This window comes from Cucurbita moschata, unplaced genomic scaffold (assembly GCF_002738365.1).
Source record: "Cucurbita moschata cultivar Rifu unplaced genomic scaffold, Cmos_1.0 Cmo_Scf00050, whole genome shotgun sequence".
Lineage (NCBI taxonomy): Eukaryota > Viridiplantae > Streptophyta > Magnoliopsida > Cucurbitales > Cucurbitaceae > Cucurbita > Cucurbita moschata.
Window position 1 is genome coordinate 1,286,247 of NW_019268566.1, and position 22,926 is coordinate 1,309,172.

Genomic DNA, 22,926 nt, shown 5'->3' on the forward strand with positions numbered 1-22,926 from the left:
AAAAAAAAAAAAAAAAAAAAAAAAAAAAAAAAAAAAAGAAGAGAAATCACCATAACCCTGTCCTCTTTAAACCTCCATACTTTTCTCACAATCTCAATCCTTTCCTAACGGGATCTAACTACGGAAAATGAATAACAAAAGAACACGTTTCTTTGAAATACCTAAGGTGAACAATTTTCTTTGAAGTTTCATTGGAGTAACCTCTACCCGATTCCTCGAAACCCATATTAAATGGCCTATAATTCCTTTCCAACCATATATTCTATGGAAAAGATGTTACAACATTAACCAAACCCATAGCTGCTTAAGTCTTCCTTTGAACATATTTCTACAAAGCAATTGCTCCACATTTGCTTTTAATGAACTATGGAAAGCCCATGAGATCCCAAAACCCTGTAACGAAGCCAAAATTTTCTGCTCACTGAACATGAAATGGAAAGATAATTGAAATCTTCACTCTCCTTTAGATACTAGGTGCATTGAAAAGAATTCATCATCCAAGTTGAACATGAATTCTATTCACTGTAGTAAGACTCTCAAGATATGCTGACTCCACTGAAGATTTAACCTCTTTTGGACAAGTTTCTTTTTAAATTGTAGAGTACAATTCCTTTTCCAAAACGTTTCCACTGTCAATGCGTCATTTATCTTCTTCCAAGTGCTTATACCAAGGGTAGATTTAGTTTGGTTACCTTGGAGCCTTCAAAAGGAAAAGGATGACGATGTTTATCCTACTTAGGCCTGTGAATACAGACTCCATTCAGGGGACGGCATCATGCGCCCAAGTGATAGCTGATAAAGAGCAAATGAAGGCTTTGCAGCCTAAGTGGAAGATTGAGAAGGTGGTCAGTTCAGAGTTTGATTTTGCTTTCCTCGGTGGGTACTATTGAGAAGCACAACAGTGAAGTGACATGGATTTACAGTAGGGGATTTCCTGGCTACGATCGTGGGGTTGGGTTAATGTTCAAGCATTTCTATGATAATTTAGCATCAGTAGAAAGGAGGTAGAGGCGCTGGTTCAAGGGGTTAGGCTGGCAGCTTCGATGAATCTTTTGCTCCATGGTTGGGATGTTAAGTTTTTGGCAGAGATGCAAACTTGCTTTTGATGGGGTGGGTTACGGTACTCGATGTCCTTCTCTTTCTCAGAAACAAAAATTTTGTTTAGTCAATTGCCAGCTTTTGTGGGGGTGTTTCAGTACATGATAATATTTTGGGGAGGTCTCATGGATAAAGGACGTCTGTTTCAAAGAAAATGGATACACAAACGGGTTCATACTCTTGGGCTGTTACCTTCAGCATGAGGAAATCTTTTTCTGGTCAGTAGGTAAACTTCTACAGACTTGTCAGTAGGTAATTATTGTTCACTTGGATGGCTTCCCACTGCCTTTGCCCCTTTCCCATAGCGTTTAGTTTCAACTGGGTCTCATTTTTTTTTTCCTCCAATATATATATGCTACAAACTCGTTCACGATCTTTTGCATAATATTTCTCATTTTTAGTAATATTCTTCCAGACTTAAAATCAAACCTCAAGAAATAATTCTCTGATACCAATATATTAGGAATCTAAACTTAGGGGTTCAGATTTATTATATTGTCAAAAGAAAATACAAGGTGTTACTAAACATTAGAGAGCCTTAGTTCTCTCCAAAAATGACTGTTCCAAAATAGGCCTCCCCCACTTTTCTTTACTCACATTATTTATTGCCATCAATTACCAACAGACTTACCATTTAACTACTAATGTACCTCGGCTAGTAATAACCCCAGCAGGTTCTTTGGAATGCTGAATTTGAGCTGGTTATTTTGAAATGATTTCTTGTTTACTTTTTACTTGCATGTGCACCCAGATTTTTTCCTCGCTTGAAGCTGGGTCAGATTGTTATATCTGCGGAAGTTAAGGTGCTTACTGTCTCTCTGCTGAACTCTTTCCTCTAAAAAAGCTATTTTTAACTTTTTAATTTATTTCTTGGATATCCCATGACATTTATGTTTTCCCCGTGCTAGCCTGGATATGGAGTATTTGCTTTTGATTTCAATATTTCGAAGACAATCCAATATGCACCACAGGAGAAAATAGTAAGTTTCTATTTCAGAGGCTAGTGGAACTGGTAAAGTTTGTAAACCGTGAGGATTTTCTATATTGCGTATTTAGTAGCTTTAATGTTCTTTCATCTGACTCTTGGACTACATAAAGAGGAACCTTATTTGTGTAAATAGTGAAATGGGATATACCTTTGAGTCGAATAATATATAATGTTGTTGCAGGGAATATTTTTCTTTTGGATCCCTGAAAGTTTCCTTATAGCTTTGATTCCTTAGTTCGATGGTGAAAATTGGCTTTGTGCTTTCAAGTAGCAGTAATTTGCTAAAGATGGTATATCACCTCTTTGTGTAGTTTCACTATTCGCTAAGCCATGTGATGAGCCGCCTAATTAAAATCAATGGAGGAAGGAACATTAGCTAGGTCCATTGGTAACCGGGCAAGTTTAGTGTATACTATTTTAAAGGGACACTTGATGAATACGAGTAAGGAGTTTTATTAAGATGACCCAAAAGTTCTCTTTAACACAAAACAGCCGCCTATTTGTAACTATGGGTGGCTGGAGAATACAAAAGTAAGTCTAAACTGCCCAAACAATGGAATTATCCTGCTGTAAAGCTACCGAGGGGTTAAAACAAGATTACCTCTAGATTACAATCAAAATTCTATCATAAATGTTGCAAGTGTAAATTATCTTATTCTTTGTTCTTATTAATTTTGAGAAAGGTACTTGTTCCTTTGATACTACAAGAAGGCTACCTAAATTTCTAGATACTAGATAATGATAGAGATAAATAAATCCCTAGATGGTAGATAACATTACCGTAGTCAATCACTTTCCTTATTTAATGGTGTTATACAATTATTTCTTAAGGCTAGGAATTACACAAATATTCCTTAAATTAAGGTCATTCCTTCAACACTCCCCCTCAAGTCGAGGAATAGATATCATCCATTCCCAGCTTGAATACTAACTCATAAAATATTGAGTTGCGAAGTTTTTTTGTTTGTATATTTGCTAATTAAAGGTATTGAGGGCACATAACTAATGTATACCATCACTAATTTTTCCATGATAAGATGTCGATCAATTTCAACGTACCTTGTCCATCATGCTGGATAGGATTATGTGCAATATGCTGGATAGGATTATGTGCAATATTGATAACTAATTTGTTGTCCAGTACAACTTTGTCAAGCCCTTCTCCTTTAATCCGTAAGTCATCAAGAATTATCTTCGACCATAAGAGTTCACATAACTCTTGTGCAATAGCTCAAAATTTTGATTAGGTAGATGATCTAGCCACCACATTTTGTTTGTTTACTCCTCCATGTTACCAAATTACCTCTAAGAAAAGTGCAATACCTCGCAGTAGATTTTGTCCGCTGTTGATCTAACATAGTCAACATGGGTGTAAGCTCCAATGCAAGAAAATTATTGCGTTTGAACAAATATCTTTTCTTAAAGTTCCTTTTGTTAAACCTAAAATAGATCATATCTGTATATATTAAGATAATCTAGGATTTACTAGTTTGTTACCAAATCTATGATTTGAAGGGTTTGTTACCAAATCTATGATTTCATGGTTTGTTATCAAATCATAGATTTGGAATGTAATCTTCATTATACACATCTATAAATACATGAGGTCGTGACCCATATAGGTCATCGTGCCATTCAATCTAACATGGTATCAGAGCCAAGGTTTATTTTTTAAATGTCTACCATGTCTTCTTCCTCCTCTCCATCCACCATCTCCAACACCGTCTCAACTACCATGGCGACTTTTGGCCCAATCCTTCTACACCATGCTGTCACAATTCGTCTAACCAAAAACAACTTCATCATATGGCGTGCCCAGCTCCTCCCCTACCTACGGAGTACGAAGCTTATGGGCTACCTCGATGGCACCAATGCCGCACCTGCCAAGCTGGTCCCTTCCTCAACTGCTGCTGGTGCTGAGCTGGTCTCTAATCCGGCCTATAATCAATGCTATGATCAGGATCAACAGGTCCTTAGCGGCCTTCTCTCCTCCATGTCTGAGGAGATTCTTCATGATGTGGTTGCCGCTACTACGTCCAAGGAGGCGTGGGATGCTTTGCAGCGGATGTTTTCATCGTCAACTCGTGCTCGCACTACTCAGATTCGTGTTGAGCTCGCCACATCCAAGAAACGAGATCAATTTGCTGCAAATTATTTTCGCAAGATCAAAGGGCTAGCCACCGAGCTGGCCGCCGCTGGCTCTACCTTGCAAGATGATGATGTGATTGCGTATCTTCTCGCTGGTCTTGGCCTGACTATGATCCCTTCGTCACCTCAATGACTACCAAGAGTGAAGCCCTCACGCTTGATGATGTGTTTGCACATCTAATGACGTATGAAGCTCGCCAACTACACCACCAGGCTGAACTTCAGTTAAATCCGGGATCTTCGGCCAATTATACTGGTCGTGCTGAACTTCAGTTAAATCTTGGATCTTCTGCCAATTATGCTAGTCGTGGTAGTCAGCAGAAGAATCGTGGGCGTAGGGATCGTGGTCGTGGTCGTTCTCAAGGTTATGCGTCGTGGTAGTCAGCAGAAGAATCGTGGGCGTAGGGATCGTGGTCGTGGTCGTTCTCAAGGTTATGCACCCTCTCGTCCTGCTGGTGATCGCCGTGGCCCTTCTGCCCGTCCTTCCTGCCAGATCTGCGGCAAAGTGGGGCATACTGCTATCCGCTGCTGGCATAGGATGGATGAGTCCTTCCTGCCAGATCTGCGGCAAAGTGGGGCATACTGCTATCCGCTGCTGGCATAGGATGGATGAGTTCTATCAAGATGAACCTTCTTCTGCTCCTCCTACGGCACTGGCCGCTACTTCCTCTTACAAGATTGACCCAAATTGGTACAGCGACACAGGCGCTACGGACCATATCACCAGTGACCTGGATCGTCTCGCTGTGCGTGAACGTTATCATGGAGGTGAACAAGTTCAAGTCGGCAATGGAGCAGGTTTGCATGTTTTGCATATTGGTCATTCTCTAATTAATACTGCTACTCGTCCTCTTGCATTGTGTAATATTTTGCATGTGCCTGAAATTTCCAAACATCTTCTTTCCGTTCATAAATTTTCTCGTGATAATGACGTATTTTTTGAATTCCATCCTTGGCACTTTTCTATAAAGGATCGACAGTCGAGGAAAAGTCTCCTAAATGGGAGGTGTGAATCTGGTCTTTATCCTATTAAGCCATCCGATGTCGATAATCTCAAGCACGCCTTGGTGAGCAGGTCTACTACTCACGCCCAATGGCATGCACGTCTTGGACATCCTTCATCTCAAGTAGTAAAGTCAATTTTGCATCTCAATAATATTTCGTGTGCTAGGGAGTCATCTTTATCAGTTTGTAATGCGTGTTAGTTAGCAAAAAGTCATCAATTACCATATACTAGTTCTTCCCATAGGTCTTCGTCACCTTTGGAACTTATTTTTTCGGATGTTTGGGGCCCTGCACCTCCATCTGTTGGGGGTTTTAAATATTATATTAGTTTCATTGATGATTTCAGTAAGTTTTCCTGGATCTATTTGATGCATGATCGTACAGAAGCTCCTCGTATATTTTTGCAATTCCAAGCTCATGTTGAGCGCCTCCTAGATACTAAAATCAAGTGGATCCAATCTGATTGGGGCGGGGAATATTAGAAAATTCATAACACATTTTTTCGTTCCCTTGGAATTGGTCATCGTGTTTCGTGCCCTCACACACATCAACAAAATGGGTCTGTTGAACGCAAGCACCGTCATATTGTTGAAACTGGCCTAGCCCTTCTAGCTCATGCTCATGTACCTATTAAATTTTGGGACGACGCGTTTCTTTCAGCCACATATCTCATCAATCGTCTTCCTACTCGTGTCATTGATAAAAAATGCCCCTTAGAGCTTCTTTTTCATACCCCACCAAATTACTCCTTATTAAAAAATTTTGGGTGTGCTTGTTGGCCTCATCTTCGTCCTTATAACAAACAAAAGCTCTCTTTTCGATCAAAGGAATGTGTCTTTCTAGGCTACAGTTCTTTACATAAAGGGTATAAGTGTCTTGACATCGATTCTGGTCGTGTCTATATGTCTAGAGATGTCATATTTGATGAAAATGTTTTTCCATTCAAGAGAGCCACACCTAATTCTTCCCCAATCATGCAGTCGACGCATAATGTCCCTGATTTATGCACCTTGCATTTGGGTAATAGCAGTACTAATTTGGAGAATGATCACATGCATACGCCTGGGCCTACTAACTCTTTGGATGCAGAAAATTTGATGTCTACATCAGCTTCGGAATTGCCGCAGCAATCCTCCGCGTCGCTGCCATGCGAATCGGCGTTGGTTGTTCCGCCAATGATTGAGGCCTCGGCTCCTCCGCCAACAGATGATATTGCGCAATGCCCAGTCGAATCCTCGGCCGCTGGTCAACCAACTGCTGTAGCATCGGTTGCTCCCCTCGCAACGACTGATACGATTGTCCCCTCAAATGTGGATCCTGCACCTACTACTCATCCGTATGGTACTCGATTGAAGCACAATATCAAGAAACCCAAGGTGCGTACAGATGGAACAGTAACATATCTTGTAGCTCGATCTTCTGCCTCTGAACCTACTTCACATATTACTGCTATGGAGCATCCTCTCTGGCGTCAGGCAATGAATGATGAATTTCAGGCACTTCAAAAAAATAAGACATGACACTTAGTTCCTTCTCGTGCTGGTCTTAACGTTATTGATTGCAAATGGGTTTTCAAACTCAAGCAAAAGCCAGATGGCTCTATTGATCGCTACAAAGCACGCCTGGTTGCTAAAGGTTTTAAACAGCAGTATGGCGTTGATTATGATGATACCTTTAGTCCAGTTGTTAAGCCCACTACCATTCGGCTCTTATTATCTCTTGCTATTTCTCGTGGTTGGGCTATTCGGCAGATTGATATTCAAAATGCTTTTCTTCATGGCTTTCTTAATGAAGATGTTTATATGAAGCAGCCCCCTGGATTTGTGGATTCTCAACACCCTGGTTATCTCTGCAAGCTGGATAAGTCGCTTTATGGCCTTAAACAAGCTCCGCGTGCCTGGTTTTCTCGCCTTAGCTCCAAATTATTACAGCTGGATTTTACACCTTCAAAGGCTGATGTCTCTCTTTTCATTTTTAACAAGACGGGCATTCAGATGTATATCCTCATCTACGTTGAAGACATTATTATCATCAGCTCATCTTCTACGGCTACTGAGAAACTTCTTACACAGCTTCAGGATGATTTTGCCGTCAAGGATCTTGGTATTTTGAGTTATTTTCTTGGGATTGAGGTCCGCCATACTTCCAGTGGACTTATTCTGACACAACATAAATACATTCGAGATTTATTAGCCAGAACCAATATGCTCACCTCCAAAGGTGTGCCCACACCTATGCTTCCCAGTGAGAAGTTGTTATTGAATGGTGGTGAAAAGCTCTCACCTGAGGATACTACTCGCTATCGAAGTGTCGTTGGTGCTCTCCAATATTTGTCTCTGACACGTCCTGATATATCCTTCTGTGTCAACAGAGTGTGTCAATTCATGTCCTCTCCGACTTCTATACATTGGGCGGCAGTCAAACGAATTCTCCGTTATCTACATGACACTATTGATATGGGTTTGTGTCTTACAAAGTCCAGCACTGATTTGTTGAGTGCCTTTTCAGATGCTGATTGGGCTGGGAATCCTGATGATCGTCGAAGCACTGGAGGCTATGTGATCTTCTTTGGTGGCAATCTTATCTCTTGGAGTTCGAGGAAACAATCGACAGTTTCTCGTTCTAGTACCGAAGCTGAATATAAGGCGGTTGCTGATGCCACTGCCGAATTAATTTGGATCCAAGTCTTCTTGCGTGAGCTCGGGATCTCGCAAGCGCGAGCGCCTAGCCTATGGTGTGACAACATTGGTGCCACCTACCTATCCGCCAATCCAATATTTCATCGACGGACGAAGCATGTTGAGGTTGATTATCACTTCGTTCTTGAACGAGTATCGACTCGTCAGCTTGATGTTCGACTCATATCTTCCAAGGATCAGCTCGCCGATATCATGACAAAGCCACTGCCAGCTCCTTCTTTTAGCTATTTTAGGCGCAATCTGAACTTAGTAGTACATCGTCCAGATTGAGGGGGGTGTTAAACCTAAAATAGATCATATCTGTATATACTAAGATAATCTAGGATTTACTAGTTTGTTACCAAATCTATGATTTGAAGGGTTTGTTACCAAATCTATGATTTCATGGTTTGTTATCAAATCATAGATTTGGAATGTAATCTTCATTATACACATCTATAAATACATGAGGTCGTGACCCATATAGGTCATCGTGCCATTCAATCTAACACCTTTCAGGTAATGTAGCACTCTATATGTTGCCAAAAAGTGAGGCTCTCGCAGATCATGCATAGATCATGCATGAATTGATTAATTACACTCACTGAGTACGCTATATGTCTGGTCGAGTGTGTGTTAGATATATAAGCCTTTCCTCTAGCCTTTGGTACATTTCTCTGTTCACTAGGTTCTTCTTTTGACTCTCCCAATTTCTGATGTGGATCCATTGACGTTGGTGTGGATTTACATCCGCTTTTTCTTGTTTCCATCAATAAATCCATCATATATTTTTGTTACATGAAAATGCCTTGAGTTGAGTATGCTACTTCAACGTCCAGAAAGTACTTTAGCCTTTCTAGTTCTTTGGTCAAATGGATGTGACCATGTATTACCCTTTAGTAGGATGTAAATAGAAATGCTTAAGGGCCAATATTGCTTGTTTATAGTACGTGAGAGACATCTCCATCAAACTTCAAATGTTTCTAAGCTTATTTATTATAAATGTCATTAAACCTATATTCTTTATCTCAAATTTTGTAATTGCAAATTGATCTCCTGTTGCAGCGACTGTTTGTTGCTCAAAAAGATAATACTGAGACTTCTGCATGCATAATCAGTCCTCCACAGGTTAAGTACGTCTAATACGTAACCCATCCCTTTAAGATGGAAGTAACTTCATTTATATCTATGCTACATTAGTTCTTACTATTTTTTTCAATTTTTTTTTTATATGTAGCTTCCTTGTCAATGGGAGGGGAGTCAATGGAAGGACAAATATATACATGGTTAGTTTAGATGCACTCGAAAAACGTTTTGTACAAGACTCTTCTATTAATTGAATCTTCTTACCAGCATCATTTCTTTTTAATAAGGATACCGGACCACAGCTTCCAACAAATGTAACTCATATGCTTAAACTAGGATCAAATCTTCTCCAAGTGATTGGTAGCTTCAACGGTAAGTTGAGGTCTAATTCCAATTCTAAGCATCCTGTATTTACTATTTTAGAGTATACCTCTAAAAGGCCTTTAATCTTTGTTAGGCCATTACGTTATAGCAGTTGCCGTTATGGGTTCAGCACCATCGCCCGACTCATCTGTGCTGCAAGATCATGAACAGCCAGTTGTTTCTACTGTGGATTCAGGTATAGCAATAATTGGGAAGGGCAGGTGGAAACTTCTTTTAGTTCTTTGTTTTATACTCTAATTGTTTATTAATTCATTATTCAGTTAGGATGGTCTAGCTTAAATGTATTCACATTTCTATATACCATGGTTTTGAATCCTAGTCACTTAGTGCTTTGCTTAATATAATTTTATTGTGGGTTTCAGATTCTGACATTATCGAGGGACCATCACGAATATCCCTTAATTGCCCCATAAGGTTATCTAGACTCTTTCTCTTACAATTTTGATGCTTCTAGCAGCTGCAGTGCTTTATTTTATTTGTATGCTATTTGAGCATGAATTCCTTATCATATGATGTGTGGGATAGTACAGGCTTTAACTGTTTCGTATTTCTCACTGATCTGAAACAGTTAAATTTTATTGATTTTCATCATTGAGGAAGCATCGGATTTAAATGTTGTGGATATGTTACATCTTATATAGCTTGTAGAGTGATGGGGGTAAGGTCCAGTAGGATAAATGGGAAAGGGGTAGCTGAAATAGATGTGTAAGATTGTGGGGCCCCCAAGGTTGATCCACCATAGACCGTAAGGCTTGCCATACTACTACCTGATGCTGAAATGGAAAAACCTTTGGAGATTGGCTAAATGTTCAAACACACAAAACCAGTGCTACGAGATAATAAAGTCATAAAAAAATTAAGAGTAAATAAATAACTGCGACTACTCTGTTTGAGGTCTACCAAAATATAAAAAGAATCAAAAAATCTGATTTATAATTTAATGATATTGAACTGGTGGCATGTTGAAGAAAATGGTAGATGGGTTAGTGGGTAATATATACCTGTACCGGTTAAATCAAATTTCAAATATATATGTGTACATCAAGAACCATAGAATCTGATTTATAAAACTAGAATAAAAAGGAACCATTAAAATCTTTAAAAAATCAAACACCCTGCTTACATGTAGGAATGATCGTGTAATATAACTAACGTATGACTTAAAAAATTTTATTTAGATCTAATTTGAACCTTACTATTTGTAGATCAATAATTCAAAATGAAACTTAAATATATTTTATGATCTATATTTACAATGATATACAATATTTGATTTTAATAAATGACATGATTTGATTTGATTTACAGTTAATTATTTTGTTTACTGCTTACATGTTTTTTCCTCTCCCCATCAACCAATTCCACCCTCACCCCTCTCAAGGAAAATATTAATTTTACATTGGTTGTATGCTCAGAATTTTTTATCATATCTGCTGTTTGACAAAGTACTAGTTTACTTGCTACTTGAAGTTTACGATAATTTTCAGTTTTTATGTAACTCACTTATTGACATGGTGATTGTTTCATCCTGTCCTCCATAAAACAGCTATACGCGAATCAAGGTTCCTGTGAAAGGTCGTTCTTGCAAACATCTTCAGGTGAGAGTTCCCTGCCATGGCATCTGAAATGTGTTGTTGTACCTTGAACAATAGCATGATCTTTGCAACTCTTTTCCAGATACTTAGTTTTTCCATCAAGAAAATGGGGCAGCAATATTTTCTGCCAGTTCTTAACTTAATTAGGCAACTGTATACATGCGTACCTATTCAGTTATTTTTTTAGACTGTCTTGTAGTTCATAGGAATTTACTGTATGTTATATGATATCTTAAAAGTTCTTTTTAGGTTTGATATCAGTGTTTTTTTTGTATGCTGCAGTGCTTTGATTTCTACAACTTTATTGACATAAATTCAAGAAGACCATCCTGGCGATGTCCACATTGTAATCAGTACATTTGCTTTTTGGATATCTGTATTGATCAAAATATGTTGAAGGCAAGTTTAGTGATCGACCTTTTCTGAATTTCTTGGGTATTTGCAAATTTTTATTGCTTTCTTCCATTCAATAAATTCGTTGTATTTCCGTTAGGTCATTAGAGAAGTGGCTGAAAACGTTACTGAAGTAATTATCTCAGCAGATGGATCATGGAAGGCCATCCTTGAAAATGATTGTGGGGATGGTCGGCCATTGGATGATTCTCTTAACCAACAGAATGAAAGGGCACAACAAGAGTCTACTGCCCCTCCTGATGTGTTAGATCTTACTGAAGTTGATGATGATATGAACATCTGCAATTTGGAGACTGAAGACAGGAAACCTTGTCTTGGTAATAAAAACCAACCGGTTTCTTCAAGTTTAAATATATTATCTGGAATGAACAGGAATAGCTTGAATCAAAATTTTTCTGCTGCCTTGGACGATGACTTTTGGTCTGGAATGGTCACTGATAGGCTTTTGATCTCAAGTATCAGGTCAGATGCTCCAATGGGTAGTAGCACAGCTGCACCTAGTTTTGCTGGTCTTACGCAATCAGCTGGCTTGACTGATGCTGTATCACCTGTTCTTAATCATGATGTTGGGGTTCCAGGCCAGGTCAACTTTCCATTTCCTGCATTCTATGATCAAAATAATGTGCAGGTTCAAGTTTCGAATTCAAACGAAAGTAATCAGTATGGTAGGATGACATCAATAGCAAGACCTGTAAGCAGGACGCTTGCAGGTCAAGTCCTTCCTGCTCAGTCCCAAACATCAGGCCAGCAGTATAGTTCAAGAACTTCAACCATTTCCTCTGCTCCTCAAGTTGGACAGAGTATTCCGATTAGCAGAGATGGTTTAAATACGATATCTCGTGATTCAGAAAGGAGACAGCCATTTCCGAGACATCATGGAGATTTACATCATGCAACAAACCTAGCTCCATTTCTCCGCCCACCAATCGTGCAGGTGCTATTTTCTTTTGTTTCCATGGTTTTCTTGACTTTTGGTAGTGTTAACTTTTATAACCTTTGATTTTTCTACTTTTAACTCCTAGAATCGGGAACCTCAAGATCGTTCCTTCACCCCTGGCCAGTCTGTTCGAGCATCAACTGCTCAGAGGCCATCTGCGGGGATATTAACGGATTTCCAGAATCCTCACCTTCAGCAATCTCTCAATTTGAGGATATCCCATCTCCGGAATCAGAATCCAAGCAGTGTTCGGCCATCTTTGCCATTCTCGAGACCTACGAGTCAAGTAGGAGGTGGATATGGTGGATCTGCTTATCCAGCAGTGACTCCTCATAATCAACATGCTAGAATGATGGTTGCTTCCCAGCGAGCTGAAATGATGAGACAATCTTCAGCCATGTCATTACAAAACCAAACTTCCAGATCTCCCCATCCTCTCCAAACTACTCCTGATGGGCTTAGGAGACCAGCTGGGGATCTGAGAAATGTAGGAGGAATGACTCAATCTGTTACCATGGCTTCTGATTTACTGGATCCATCAGTAGAGCAGAACCGACAGCCCATAGGTCGAATGCGTGGCAGTCTTTCCGGTCGAGCCTATTCTGATGCTTATGGTGTAATTATCCAGCCAACTCAACCTGTACAGTCTACTCGACCTCCATCAAACTTGACTACTACTCAATCCAATGCTCCATCCACGCACGCCCAAAGGTCCAATGGATTCGACACAGTCGTTCCAAGAACATAATATTAGATGTCGAGGAATTTCTTGCTCTGGATTACAGGTGCTCTTCCGTTTCCCAAACCTCCTTTTTAGATATTTTCTGACTGGAGTGTTCATATTCAATATCCCATCCCCAATTTTGTCCACTGCAAAGGTTTCCTTGTAACTAGCTGCCGTTGTTTTATACCATCTGTTCTTTGTAGCTTGTTCTAAATGGGCTTATCTTCCTCCACCCCATCATTGTAAACAGCTTTAGGCTCTGAACTCATGATAGAAATTAATGGTTTCTGAACAAGGAAATTGGGTCCTGGAGATGCTGTGCTTGAATAGTTGCCCAATGAAAATGTAACTCCAACTAGAAGGCTTAGTTGAAATTTATAATCCCAGTCACTTGGAAAGCTACTTGAAATCTATATGTTTTTCTTTGCCCTTATAAGCCTTTAAATTGTTACTTTCCAGACTCATATTCCTTTTGCTTGCTAGTCTCAATAGACATTTGTTTGCATTACCATTTGCTTCTTTTTTCTACTTGCAGGCTTTACATTTTTGAAGGATGGAAGCCATGTATCTATTAGATATCGTTGTTTTCTGTCTTTTCTTGTTTGTTTACCTGCATTTTTGACAGATTTAAAGAATAGAAAGAGATTGTCCTTGATTATTTATTATTATATTTTCGGTTTAGAGTTCACTCTGAGGTCTCACATCAGTTGGGGAGGAGAACGAAACAATATTTATAAGGGTGTGGAAACCTCTCCCTAGCAAATGCGTTTTAAAAACCTGGAGGGAAATTCTGAAAAGAAAAGTCCAAAAAGGACAATATCTGCTAACGTTGGGCTTAGGCTGCCATAAATAATATAAGAGCCAAACACTAGACGATGTACCAACGAGAAGACTGAACCCCAAAGGAGGGTGGACATGAGGCGATGTGCCAACAAAGATGTTGAGCCCATAAGGGGGGTGGATTGGGAGGTCCTACATCAATGGGAGAAGGTAACAAGTGCTAACGAGGACATTAGGACCTGAAGGGGGGGGTGGATTGTGAGATCCCGCATCGGTTGGGGAGGAGAACGAAATGTTTTTTTATAAAGGTATAGAAACCTCTTTCTACCACGTGTTTTAAAAATCTTGAGGGAAAGCACAAGTATATCTTAACTAGTTGAGTTGTAACTTCAACTAAAAGGGTGGCCGTTTGAATCTTCGTCTTTACGATATCGACTTAACAAGTATACAATATCAATCATCTTTTATTTTATTTTTAAGGTTCTATTCGATAATTATTTGATTTTTTATATTTTATTATTAAAAATTATGCATATATATGCTACCTTTTATGTTAAGTCGTGAAACTAAAAAGATAAATTATTTTTAAAAACTTCAAAATACTAAACATTTCCATTTAAAACAAAATTTTTAAAAGTTTAAATGTATTTTTCAATCAAATTACAAAATTTATGGATATTTTTATTAATTAATTTATCACAATTTTAATCTTTATCACTGATTGAGGTCTATCAGGTATATCAATGATAGGTATCTATCATTAATTGCTTGCATGCTTGATCGTTATTAAATCTATCACTAATATTATATCAAAATTATTTATGATGGTACATCGATATTTAAAATTTATTTCTATAATAAAAAGCTATCACAAGTGAAAATAGTAATTATACGTGGTTATTAGACATAAAAATGGTTCATTAACGATAGACATAAAAATGGTCAATAAGTGATAGACGTAGAAATACTCTATCTATGATAAATATAAAAGATGGTCTGTCAATGATAAATGTCTATCACGGATAAAACATTGGTATAGTTTATTTTATCACCGATAAACTATATAAATGTCATATTAGTTATAAGATTGGTAAATTTTTAAAAATTTAGGTATATTTGTGTGACATATTTTGCAAATATGGCTAATAATTTCACCGTTCATTACAACTATCCTCGAAACTAAGCATATAAGGTTAGACGGGATGGAGAGCTTTTCCCGTCTTTGTTTCCGTCCTCGCCACCTATTTCAGTTCTCATTTCGGTAAAATTTTTTATTTTTACAGGGTTCAAGACAAGAAATTTGCAAGGATTAAGTTCCCGATAGGAAATCTTTTTAAAATATTCATTTCAAAAAATATTTTTAATAGGTAATTTCCATTTTTATTAAAAATAATAATAATAAGTCTAATAGTATTTTATAAATAAAAATATAATATAATATTTTATTAACAAAATTTCTAAAAATTTCAAATTTAACACAATCTTTTTACTATGTATATATAATATAAATAAATAAATAAATAAATAAATATATATAATTAAAACCGATAAAACTAAAATTATGTCCATAAGGGCAAATTTGTAATTTGACCAGTAATAATTATCAATAAATGATTCCAACAATTATTAACGCCTTGAAAAAAGAATAAACAGAAACATTAAAAAGCACATATAATTATTGAAAATAAAATAAAATATAATATAATATAATTTTGGAGAAATATTTAAATTAAAATTACTTGGGGGGTGGGTATAAAATTATGATTCACCGAAAATCCACTGGTTGTTAATCCAATGGCGCTGTGATTCCTAATGAATCGCTTCTACAAAAACCACTTCTCTGCTTCCTCCTCCTCCTCCTCCTCCTCCTCCTCCTCCTCGTTCTTGTAACACAAATTTCCCTCTGTAGATTTCGAACAATCAAAATATATTCAGCGGCGTTTTGATGGGGTCTATGCTCGGTGACCTGCCGTCATATGACCCTCACAACTTCAGCCAACTCCGACCCTCCGATCCTTCAACTCCTTCTGTAAGTTTTCAGTAATGGCGGAATCATCGCCCCCTTTGTTTTCGTTCTTGTAATTGATTTCTGTAATCGTTCATACGTTTCTTTTGTTTTCTTGATCCTGTGTTTTTTCCTCTATTTGTGATGATTGTTGTTTCGCTTCTATTGATGCGAATTTGCTCGAGGTGTTGTTTCGTTAAGGTAGGATGTGAATTTGTGATGAAATTGAACCTTCGCTTGATCTTCTTTGCTCTATTGTTATTTGGATTCTCCCAATTTTTGTTCGCATTATTGATCTGTTTTCTGGTTGAGCGTCGTGATGTGGGAAATTTTGTTTTCGTTTTAGGACTTGGAAATTCTTAAATTCTTGGAATTCTTACATGTATGTTTCGATTACATTACAATTGAGTTTCGCTGTTGGTGTGTTTGATTCAGAAACCTGAAGAAGGAAGAATCTAATGAAGTTCATTAGTTTTCTATTAAACGGCAAGGGGTTGTAACATTCTATGGATTGTCCATTTCTTGCACATAGATGGCTCCCCCTTTTCCCCCGAAACCAAAGAATCAAAATGGTGTTCTTGTTTCGATTGTTACCTCTTTTTTTCACTCTGTCATAGCATTTTAATCTTGTAAAGTCAGTCCTGTGAAAGAAATGATTCGGTTCCTTTGAAAGAAATGATACCATGGGAACAAATTCTGCAAGGAACAATAACTAAGTTACTGACCTTTCAGAGAAATGATTCTGTTTACTTCTCATATGTAGGTCATCTTTCAAGTTTCTAATGATTCTGATGCCCAAAAGTGCTTTTAGCCTTTGAGCTTGGAGCAGCCTGCAGCCATTTTAAGTTCCCTCTTTGTTTGAGTATGCTTAGGTTCATTGTTTTACAACGAAAAATCCAAAATTGCAGCGACACGGATTCTTCTATACTGCAAATGAACATTCTGTGTTCCTTGTTTCTCTGATTTTCTTGAGTGGTATACAGTTCACTTTCACAGGTTTAAGCTTAAGACTCCCAATGAAATAGTTTGCATAATGTTTGAAGTCGTTCAATCAATGCTTCTTAGAAGCCACTTGTGAGATCCTATATCGATTGGGGAGGAGAACTAAGCATTCTTTATAAGGGTGTGGAAACCTCTTTCTGGAAGATGCATTTTGAAAACCTTGAGGGAAAACCCGAAAGATAAAGTACAAAGAGGACAATATCTGCTAGCAGTGGGCTTGGGCTGATACACCACCTTTGTGTTTTGCCTTTTGTCTTTCTACCTTCAATGGAAACATTAAGATAATGCCTTAATGCAGAAGGATTGACAAATCTAGAACCGTTAATGAGAAGTTTTTGATTGAAGAGATTCTGAAAACATCTCATCTAAGCTACCAAACGGTGTGCCCTTCTCCGAAGGAACATCATTTTGGACATAAGACACATTGAAGCAAGATATAACCAATTTTTCCTTGTAATTGTATGCACAAACTTGTGCTTGCTTTGGATATATCGCCCTTTTTTGAATTCATTACAAATGAGCATACTTCACGGGTCGTCGTCACCTGTTAATTTTCCATGGATTGGGTGACCATGTAAACGGAAGAGCTGTCTGGTTCAAACTAAATGCTTTCATTGAAGCTTAAACTGCAGTAGAATGCAACATATTTTTACAAGTGGAGTTTCCAGCTGCAAGAAGTAGAACAAGAAGATGAATTCATTTATTTTCTAACGTAACAAACAAGTTGATTATCGAACTTCTCTGATAAGTCGGTTTTAATTTTATGTAGAAGATGATTCCTGCAACCTATCATCCTACCCACAGTAGGACCCTTCCGCCACCAGATCAGGGTAAGCAAGAACATTTGTTTCTTCATTGCTCTTCTAAGGCCATGATTTTACCAACCATACTGATAACTTTGAATCTTGATCAGCAAACTGCTATCATATTCACAAAAGATCTTGGTTGTTGATACCATGTCATTGATTTTTACTGCAGTTATAGATACTGATGCCAAAAATATACTCATACGCCACATTTATCAGCTTACAGAAGAGAAGGTTAGTATGCTTTGATATGAAAAACAATGTATATATGGGGTGAGGTTGTGAGAGCACTCACACATTCCTTGTGGACTTTTCCCTAATCTTTGTAATGGCAGTCAAGAACAAAGAGACCTGCAGCTGAACATCCCGTGCCGGAGCATGGAAGCAAGCAACCAAGAGCATCATCTACTACCAACGCTTCAAATTGAGGTTAGGCGGACATTTTCTTCCAACAATGTAGAATCTGTTGTACGTTGTGAAAGATGTGTCCTGTATAATGCAAGCGAATTGCCTGCTCACTGAAGAACAAACAGGTCGGCCCCGACATTTAAATGCTGTATATAGATTTTACTCCTACTAAGATTGTCCTAAACTCAGCCACTGCATATTGTTCTCAATATCATAAACTTGGTTCAAGTATTGTAACTATTTTGTCTCTAAATTTTCGAGTTTGATCTATATTGGTTATTGAGTTTTCAAATTTGTTTTGTTTCTGTTCTTGAACTTCAAAATATTTAGTTTAATTGTTGACTTTATAAAAAATAGTTGACTTGAATCATGGGCTTACCATTTAGTAGATCATGCCTCTGTGTAACAGCCCAAGACTATCGCTAGCAGATATTGTCCGCTTCGACCCGTTAAATATTGCTGTTAGCCTCACGGTTTTAAACCTTGAGGGAAAGTTTGGAAGGAAAAGTTCAAAGAACAATATTTGTTAGCAAGGGGTTTGGCTTGTTACACTCTATTACCATAGTTTTTGGTATTTCAGCCTTCCATTTCCTATTTCTATGTGATTGAAGAAACGAACGGGATTTCTCCCTTCTCCGACTTGACTAGAAGTAACAAGTCTCAATAAGCCATAGCAATATTGACTTTGTTCCTTTTTAGTCTGATCTTATTTGTAATGAATCAAGATAGTCAAAATCTTCAAATGTCTAAACTATTGTATTAATTTAAGTTCATTTATTTAGGCGAGTCATGCAATATTTTAATGTCGTAAGATAGTCAAAATCTTCAAATGTTTGGATTATTGTATTAATTTAAGTTTGTTTATATAGGCGAGTCATGCAATATTTTAATGTCGTATCCACCAAAATCGTCTTGAAACGTGTCCGTCCTTGTTCTTCTTCATCGTATAGATGGCCTTTTGTGACAATACTTTCAAACTTAGGTAGTTTAATCCGTATACTTCTTATCATTCAAAAGTTGATCGAGAAATGATTCAACCAAAAGGTATGAGACAACTTAAATTGGGACGATATTCAGTCTGCAAAACGTTTATTGATCCATTCAAGATATGACACAAGAATTAGGATTCTCCTCTACACTATACACACGGTAATAAGGAGCATAGGAGGGATAACCATTTTTTTGGTACCATTTAAGGATCTCTTCATTCAGTTCATCTGGGGTCTTCGGCGGTGCTGGTGGTGCTGCCGGTGCTGCTGGCTTCTCTTCCTTCGCCGGACCGACGGTTAAGATATCGGCGTTGGGCCAATGCTTTCGGAGCTTCGCAATCACACCAACTGGGTCTACATCCCCAATTACTGTCAGCTTATTGTCCTTCATATCCATGGAGATCGATTCAACCCCTGCAAGACGAAACAGAGTAATCTCCAGAATCAGTTCATCTCTCAAAGAAGAAGAAGAAGAAGAACAAGAAGAAGAAACAAATGCAATCGTAATCGATTACCTTGAAGGGAGGAGACTGCTTTCAAGGCCTTTTGCTTCCCTCTGTCATCGTGTAAGTCCAATTTCAACACCACTTTCTGCACACACAAAATTGCTCTGTTCGTTCAAATGAAAACAGAGGAATCAGTAAAACAGAGCACAAGCGAAACTCACAATCATTCTGAGTTGGATCTGAGAATTTCAACTGTTGAAGAAGAAGAAGAAGAAGAAGAAGAAGAAGAAGAAGAAGAAGAAGAAGAAGAAGAAGAAGAAGAAGAAGAATGAGTTGAAAAGGTTGGAGGGTGTGGATTTAATAAGAAGAGCAATCCAATGTGAACGTTTTGAATTTGAGAGGAAACAGAGAAGGAAAGGAGTATTGAGCTTCCTTGGTGGCCACGGTTCATGAACTTATCCTAGTCCACGCCCACAAACTCATCTCTCCACTCTTCCCACTTGGGCCTTTCCTTTCATTTTCCCTCTCTCTCCGTTTTCAAACCCGACATTTTAACATAGACCACAAAGTCATCGCTCGACTCTTCTCTTTTATTTTCGCTATCTCTCAATTTTCAAACCCGACATTTTAACTGTTCACATTCAAGTTTAGTATTGGTCAAGTGTAGTCTACGCCCACAAAGTCATCGCTCAAGCGTTGTCACTTATGGCCTTTCCTTTTATTTTCGATATTTCTCAATTTTCAAAACCCGACATTTAAATTGTAGAGATTCGAGTTCAAGAACAACATAATGGTAAATATCCTAAATTCAAGAATCGGATATCTAATAATATTAAAATGAGTATAATCGAATGATAGCTAATACTTTGGTCTATTAAAAAGGTATGAACGTTATCTTATCCTTTTATTATTTAAAGAAAGGTTTTAAAAATGTGTAATTTTAAAAGTTTATTGTTGACTACTTTTTAACACGTAGAGCACTTTTAAATAAAATAATATCAACAAGTTTATTCCATCAACAAAGTTATCAAAACAATCATTTATTTATTTTTAAAAAAATGAATCTAATAATGTAATGTTCTTGTTTGTTTGTTTCATAGATGACGTAAACTCAAAATCCATTAATTAAATTAATTAAATAATCTAATAAAAACATAAAAAAAATTAGAAATCAAATTATAAGTTATTGTGTCTATTTAATTATTATACTTAAAAAAATTAAAATTTTAATTTGGTCTATTAAGTTTATGTCTCACGTATTATTCAAGGGTAAAAGTTGATAGGTATCGACTGTCATGAATTTTCAAAAATAGAATTAAAAAGTTTGGAGGTAATCTATGAGCAGTCGATAAAACGGTTTATGTCATACATTGACAGTATAAATTTTTTTAATCATTTTTTTTATAAATGTTAATGATATTAATGTTACTTTTAAAATTTAATGGGCATGTTTTAAATATAATATCAAACAACGATATTTTGTAATTTTTTTTAAATGTCGGGTACTAATAAATTTTTTAAAAAATTTCAATGATATTTTTAACAAATTATTAACAATTTCCACTCAAAACTATTAATAAAAATATATTTTAAATTTTTTTAAAAATATTTAAAACTTTTAAATCAATAAAAAAAAAAAAAAAAAAGTTAAAATCTAGGCGTGTGCTTTGTCCGTTGAGACCTTTTCAAAAACAAAAATGCAAGAGACTGATGACTTTGACCAAACAAACGACTTTGAAACGGCGAGTCTTCTACAACTTAATTATCATCACATCAACGGAGGAATTTCACAGAAAATTCAAGACTTCTCTGCTTACTTTTCTTCCCTCCTATCACTAAATTCATTTTCAATCTCTTATCTAAATATTTGAAAATATTCTCGAGATGAGTAGATCGATTGTAAGCAATTTTTAAGCCATAACTAAAGTCCGGATGGTTCGTGGGTGTTACTGATTAGGCCCGATAACACCCACGAAATTGTTCGGTATTATGCATCGATTGTAAGCGATTTTCTAGACATAACTGAAATTGAGATCAGTTGCAAGTGATTTAGAAATTATCCAGTATTTCAAAGTTCAAGAAAATAAGTTTATGAGAACAATTTTTTAAATATCTTTATACGAAGAAAACAATAGATTAAAGTAGTTTGATTAACAATTTTTTTTAGAAAATAAATATGATCACTTGGATAGTTAATATAAATTCACTACCTTTATGAAAAATAATTGACGATGCAGAATAGTTTCTATATGTTGGCATGGCTTAGTCAATTATTCTCGCAATTCAGATAAGATTGGTTGGATTAGGTCTCTGAAAGCATGGTTCTTGCCTCCCTCCTTGGAGCTCGTCCATTCCTTGGGTGATCCCTTGCTCTCATGTCCGAGTATTTGCTTGTCGTTTAGGCTAGTAAGTGAGATTTCTGCTCATTGCGATACTAAAAAATTTCATCTAGTACCGTGAGAGAATTAAGATGTTATTAAGCATAATTGTTTCTTAATATTAAATATGGTATTTTTAGTAACTATAAGATAAATTTATGATTAAAAATTCATACTATATAAATTGCTTTGAAGTATAAATTTAATCAGTATGAACATAAAGTTTAATCATTAGACATGTTCACATTTATAATGAATTATAGATCATTATCAAACTCTCACAAAGACATACAATAAAGATTGCATAATGAACATGATCAAATTAAAAAATAAAAAATAAATTTAGTTTACAACACTTCATATTTGTAACAAACACAAAATGATATTTTTATCGAACTGTAAATAGAAAAAAGTATTTTTATGATAAATACTAAAATGACATCAGCATATGATTTTTATATATATATAAAAAAAAAAAATCTCATTTTTCATATCATTCCAATATTATTGACTCAAATCTGTCGCTCTCTCAAAATTGTGTGCAAAACCAATATTCTGAATTTTATTCAATTATAATTTATATCAGCCAAACAACCAAAATACATATGGAGAAGATAACAACCAAACTTAAAAGGTTAATAGAATTTGTGTTCATATGAAGTTTGAGGCAAAATTAAAATTGGAAAGGAACTAGGAATAACAAAACATGCTCATACTCATGCACCTTAATTCTGCTCAACAACTTTGCTTATTTTGCTTGTGCATCGACTCCGAAGTACCTACAAAATAACAAATTCAATTAGTTTCAATACTAACATAATAATTTTAAATTATGAATGATTAAACTTATCAAGAACTAACTCTACACAACTTCTATTCCATAGGAGGATTTAAAACAGCTGATTTTATGGAACAAATTAAAGGTGGAATAGCCAAATTCGACCCACTAGAACTGTTTCAAACTGCTGGTGTCACTGCTGCCAACAAGCTTATGAAAATGATTTTTTTTTTTTTTTTTTTTTTTTTTTTTTTTTTTTTTTTTTTTTTTTTTTTTT

General features: G+C 36.6%; 4 protein-coding genes and 1 non-coding gene across 7 annotated transcripts in view; 3 read left to right on the forward strand and 2 right to left on the reverse strand.

Moving 5' to 3' along the window:
• The window catches only part of LOC111435722 (E4 SUMO-protein ligase PIAL2-like), a 20,861-nt gene extending 7,375 nt beyond the window's left edge, over positions 1-13,486 (forward strand). Inside the window, exons 6-16 of one of the 3 annotated variants that reach the window (XM_023073222.1) lie at positions 1,850-1,901; positions 2,007-2,078; positions 8,983-9,050; positions 9,155-9,203; positions 9,291-9,375; positions 9,461-9,562; positions 9,750-9,801; positions 10,934-10,985; positions 11,265-11,381; positions 11,476-12,330; positions 12,419-13,486. In XM_023073222.1, coding sequence (XP_022928990.1) covers positions 1,850-1,901; positions 2,007-2,078; positions 8,983-9,050; positions 9,155-9,203; positions 9,291-9,375; positions 9,461-9,562; positions 9,750-9,801; positions 10,934-10,985; positions 11,265-11,381; positions 11,476-12,330; positions 12,419-13,081 — 2,167 coding nt within the window. In that variant the 3' untranslated portion in view covers positions 13,082-13,486. Of the gene's footprint in view, positions 1-1,849; positions 1,902-2,006; positions 2,079-8,982; positions 9,051-9,154; positions 9,204-9,270; positions 9,376-9,460; positions 9,563-9,749; positions 9,802-10,933; positions 10,986-11,264; positions 11,382-11,475; positions 12,331-12,418 lie in introns of all 3 variants that reach the window. The other 2 variants (XM_023073221.1, XM_023073223.1) reach the window with 2 other exon arrangements.
• Positions 4,290-4,428, forward strand: LOC111435836. The gene has a single exon (XR_002709129.1). It is a non-coding gene; the product is annotated as a small nucleolar RNA Z247 (small nucleolar RNA).
• Positions 13,487-15,605: 2,119 nt separating the features above from the next.
• LOC111435586 (DET1- and DDB1-associated protein 1-like) lies at positions 15,606-18,326 on the forward strand. Its single transcript, XM_023072993.1, has 4 exons — positions 15,606-15,866; positions 17,614-17,674; positions 17,823-17,884; positions 17,986-18,326. Exons 1-4 carry the CDS (start codon positions 15,783-15,785, stop codon positions 18,076-18,078), a joined length of 300 nt encoding a protein of 99 aa, XP_022928761.1. The 5' UTR covers positions 15,606-15,782; the 3' UTR covers positions 18,079-18,326.
• Positions 18,327-19,119: 793 nt separating this feature from the next.
• LOC111435732 (heavy metal-associated isoprenylated plant protein 39-like) lies at positions 19,120-19,823 on the reverse strand. The gene is made up of 3 exons (XM_023073233.1): positions 19,715-19,823; positions 19,563-19,638; positions 19,120-19,461 (listed from the first exon to the last, which is right to left on the reverse strand). The coding sequence occupies exons 1-3, from the start codon at positions 19,718-19,720 to the stop codon at positions 19,160-19,162; spliced, it is 384 nt and encodes a 127-aa protein (XP_022929001.1). The 5' UTR covers positions 19,721-19,823; the 3' UTR covers positions 19,120-19,159.
• Positions 19,824-22,406: 2,583 nt separating this feature from the next.
• LOC111435740 (monodehydroascorbate reductase, chloroplastic/mitochondrial) overlaps positions 22,407-22,926 on the reverse strand; it is a 6,772-nt gene continuing 6,252 nt past the window's right edge. Inside the window, exon 18 of the mRNA XM_023073242.1 lies at positions 22,407-22,650. The gene's annotated coding sequence lies outside the window, so the exon portion shown is untranslated. The remainder of the gene's footprint in view (positions 22,651-22,926) is intronic.

Excerpts from the sequence above, each read along its gene's own strand:
- LOC111435586 (XM_023072993.1), top strand. The coding sequence starts at position 15,783 with ATGGGGTCTATGCTCGGTGACCTGCCGTCATATGACCCTCACAACTTC. Across the intron at positions 17,675-17,822 it reads CCTTCCGCCACCAGATCAGG|TTATAGATACTGATGCCAAA; the intron begins GTAAGCAAGAAC and ends TTTTTACTGCAG. Across the intron at positions 17,885-17,985 it reads ATCAGCTTACAGAAGAGAAG|TCAAGAACAAAGAGACCTGC; the intron begins GTTAGTATGCTT and ends TTGTAATGGCAG.
- LOC111435732 (XM_023073233.1), bottom strand. Across the intron at positions 19,462-19,562 it reads AGCAGTCTCCTCCCTTCAAG|GGGTTGAATCGATCTCCATG; the intron begins GTAATCGATTAC and ends TTCGTCTTGCAG.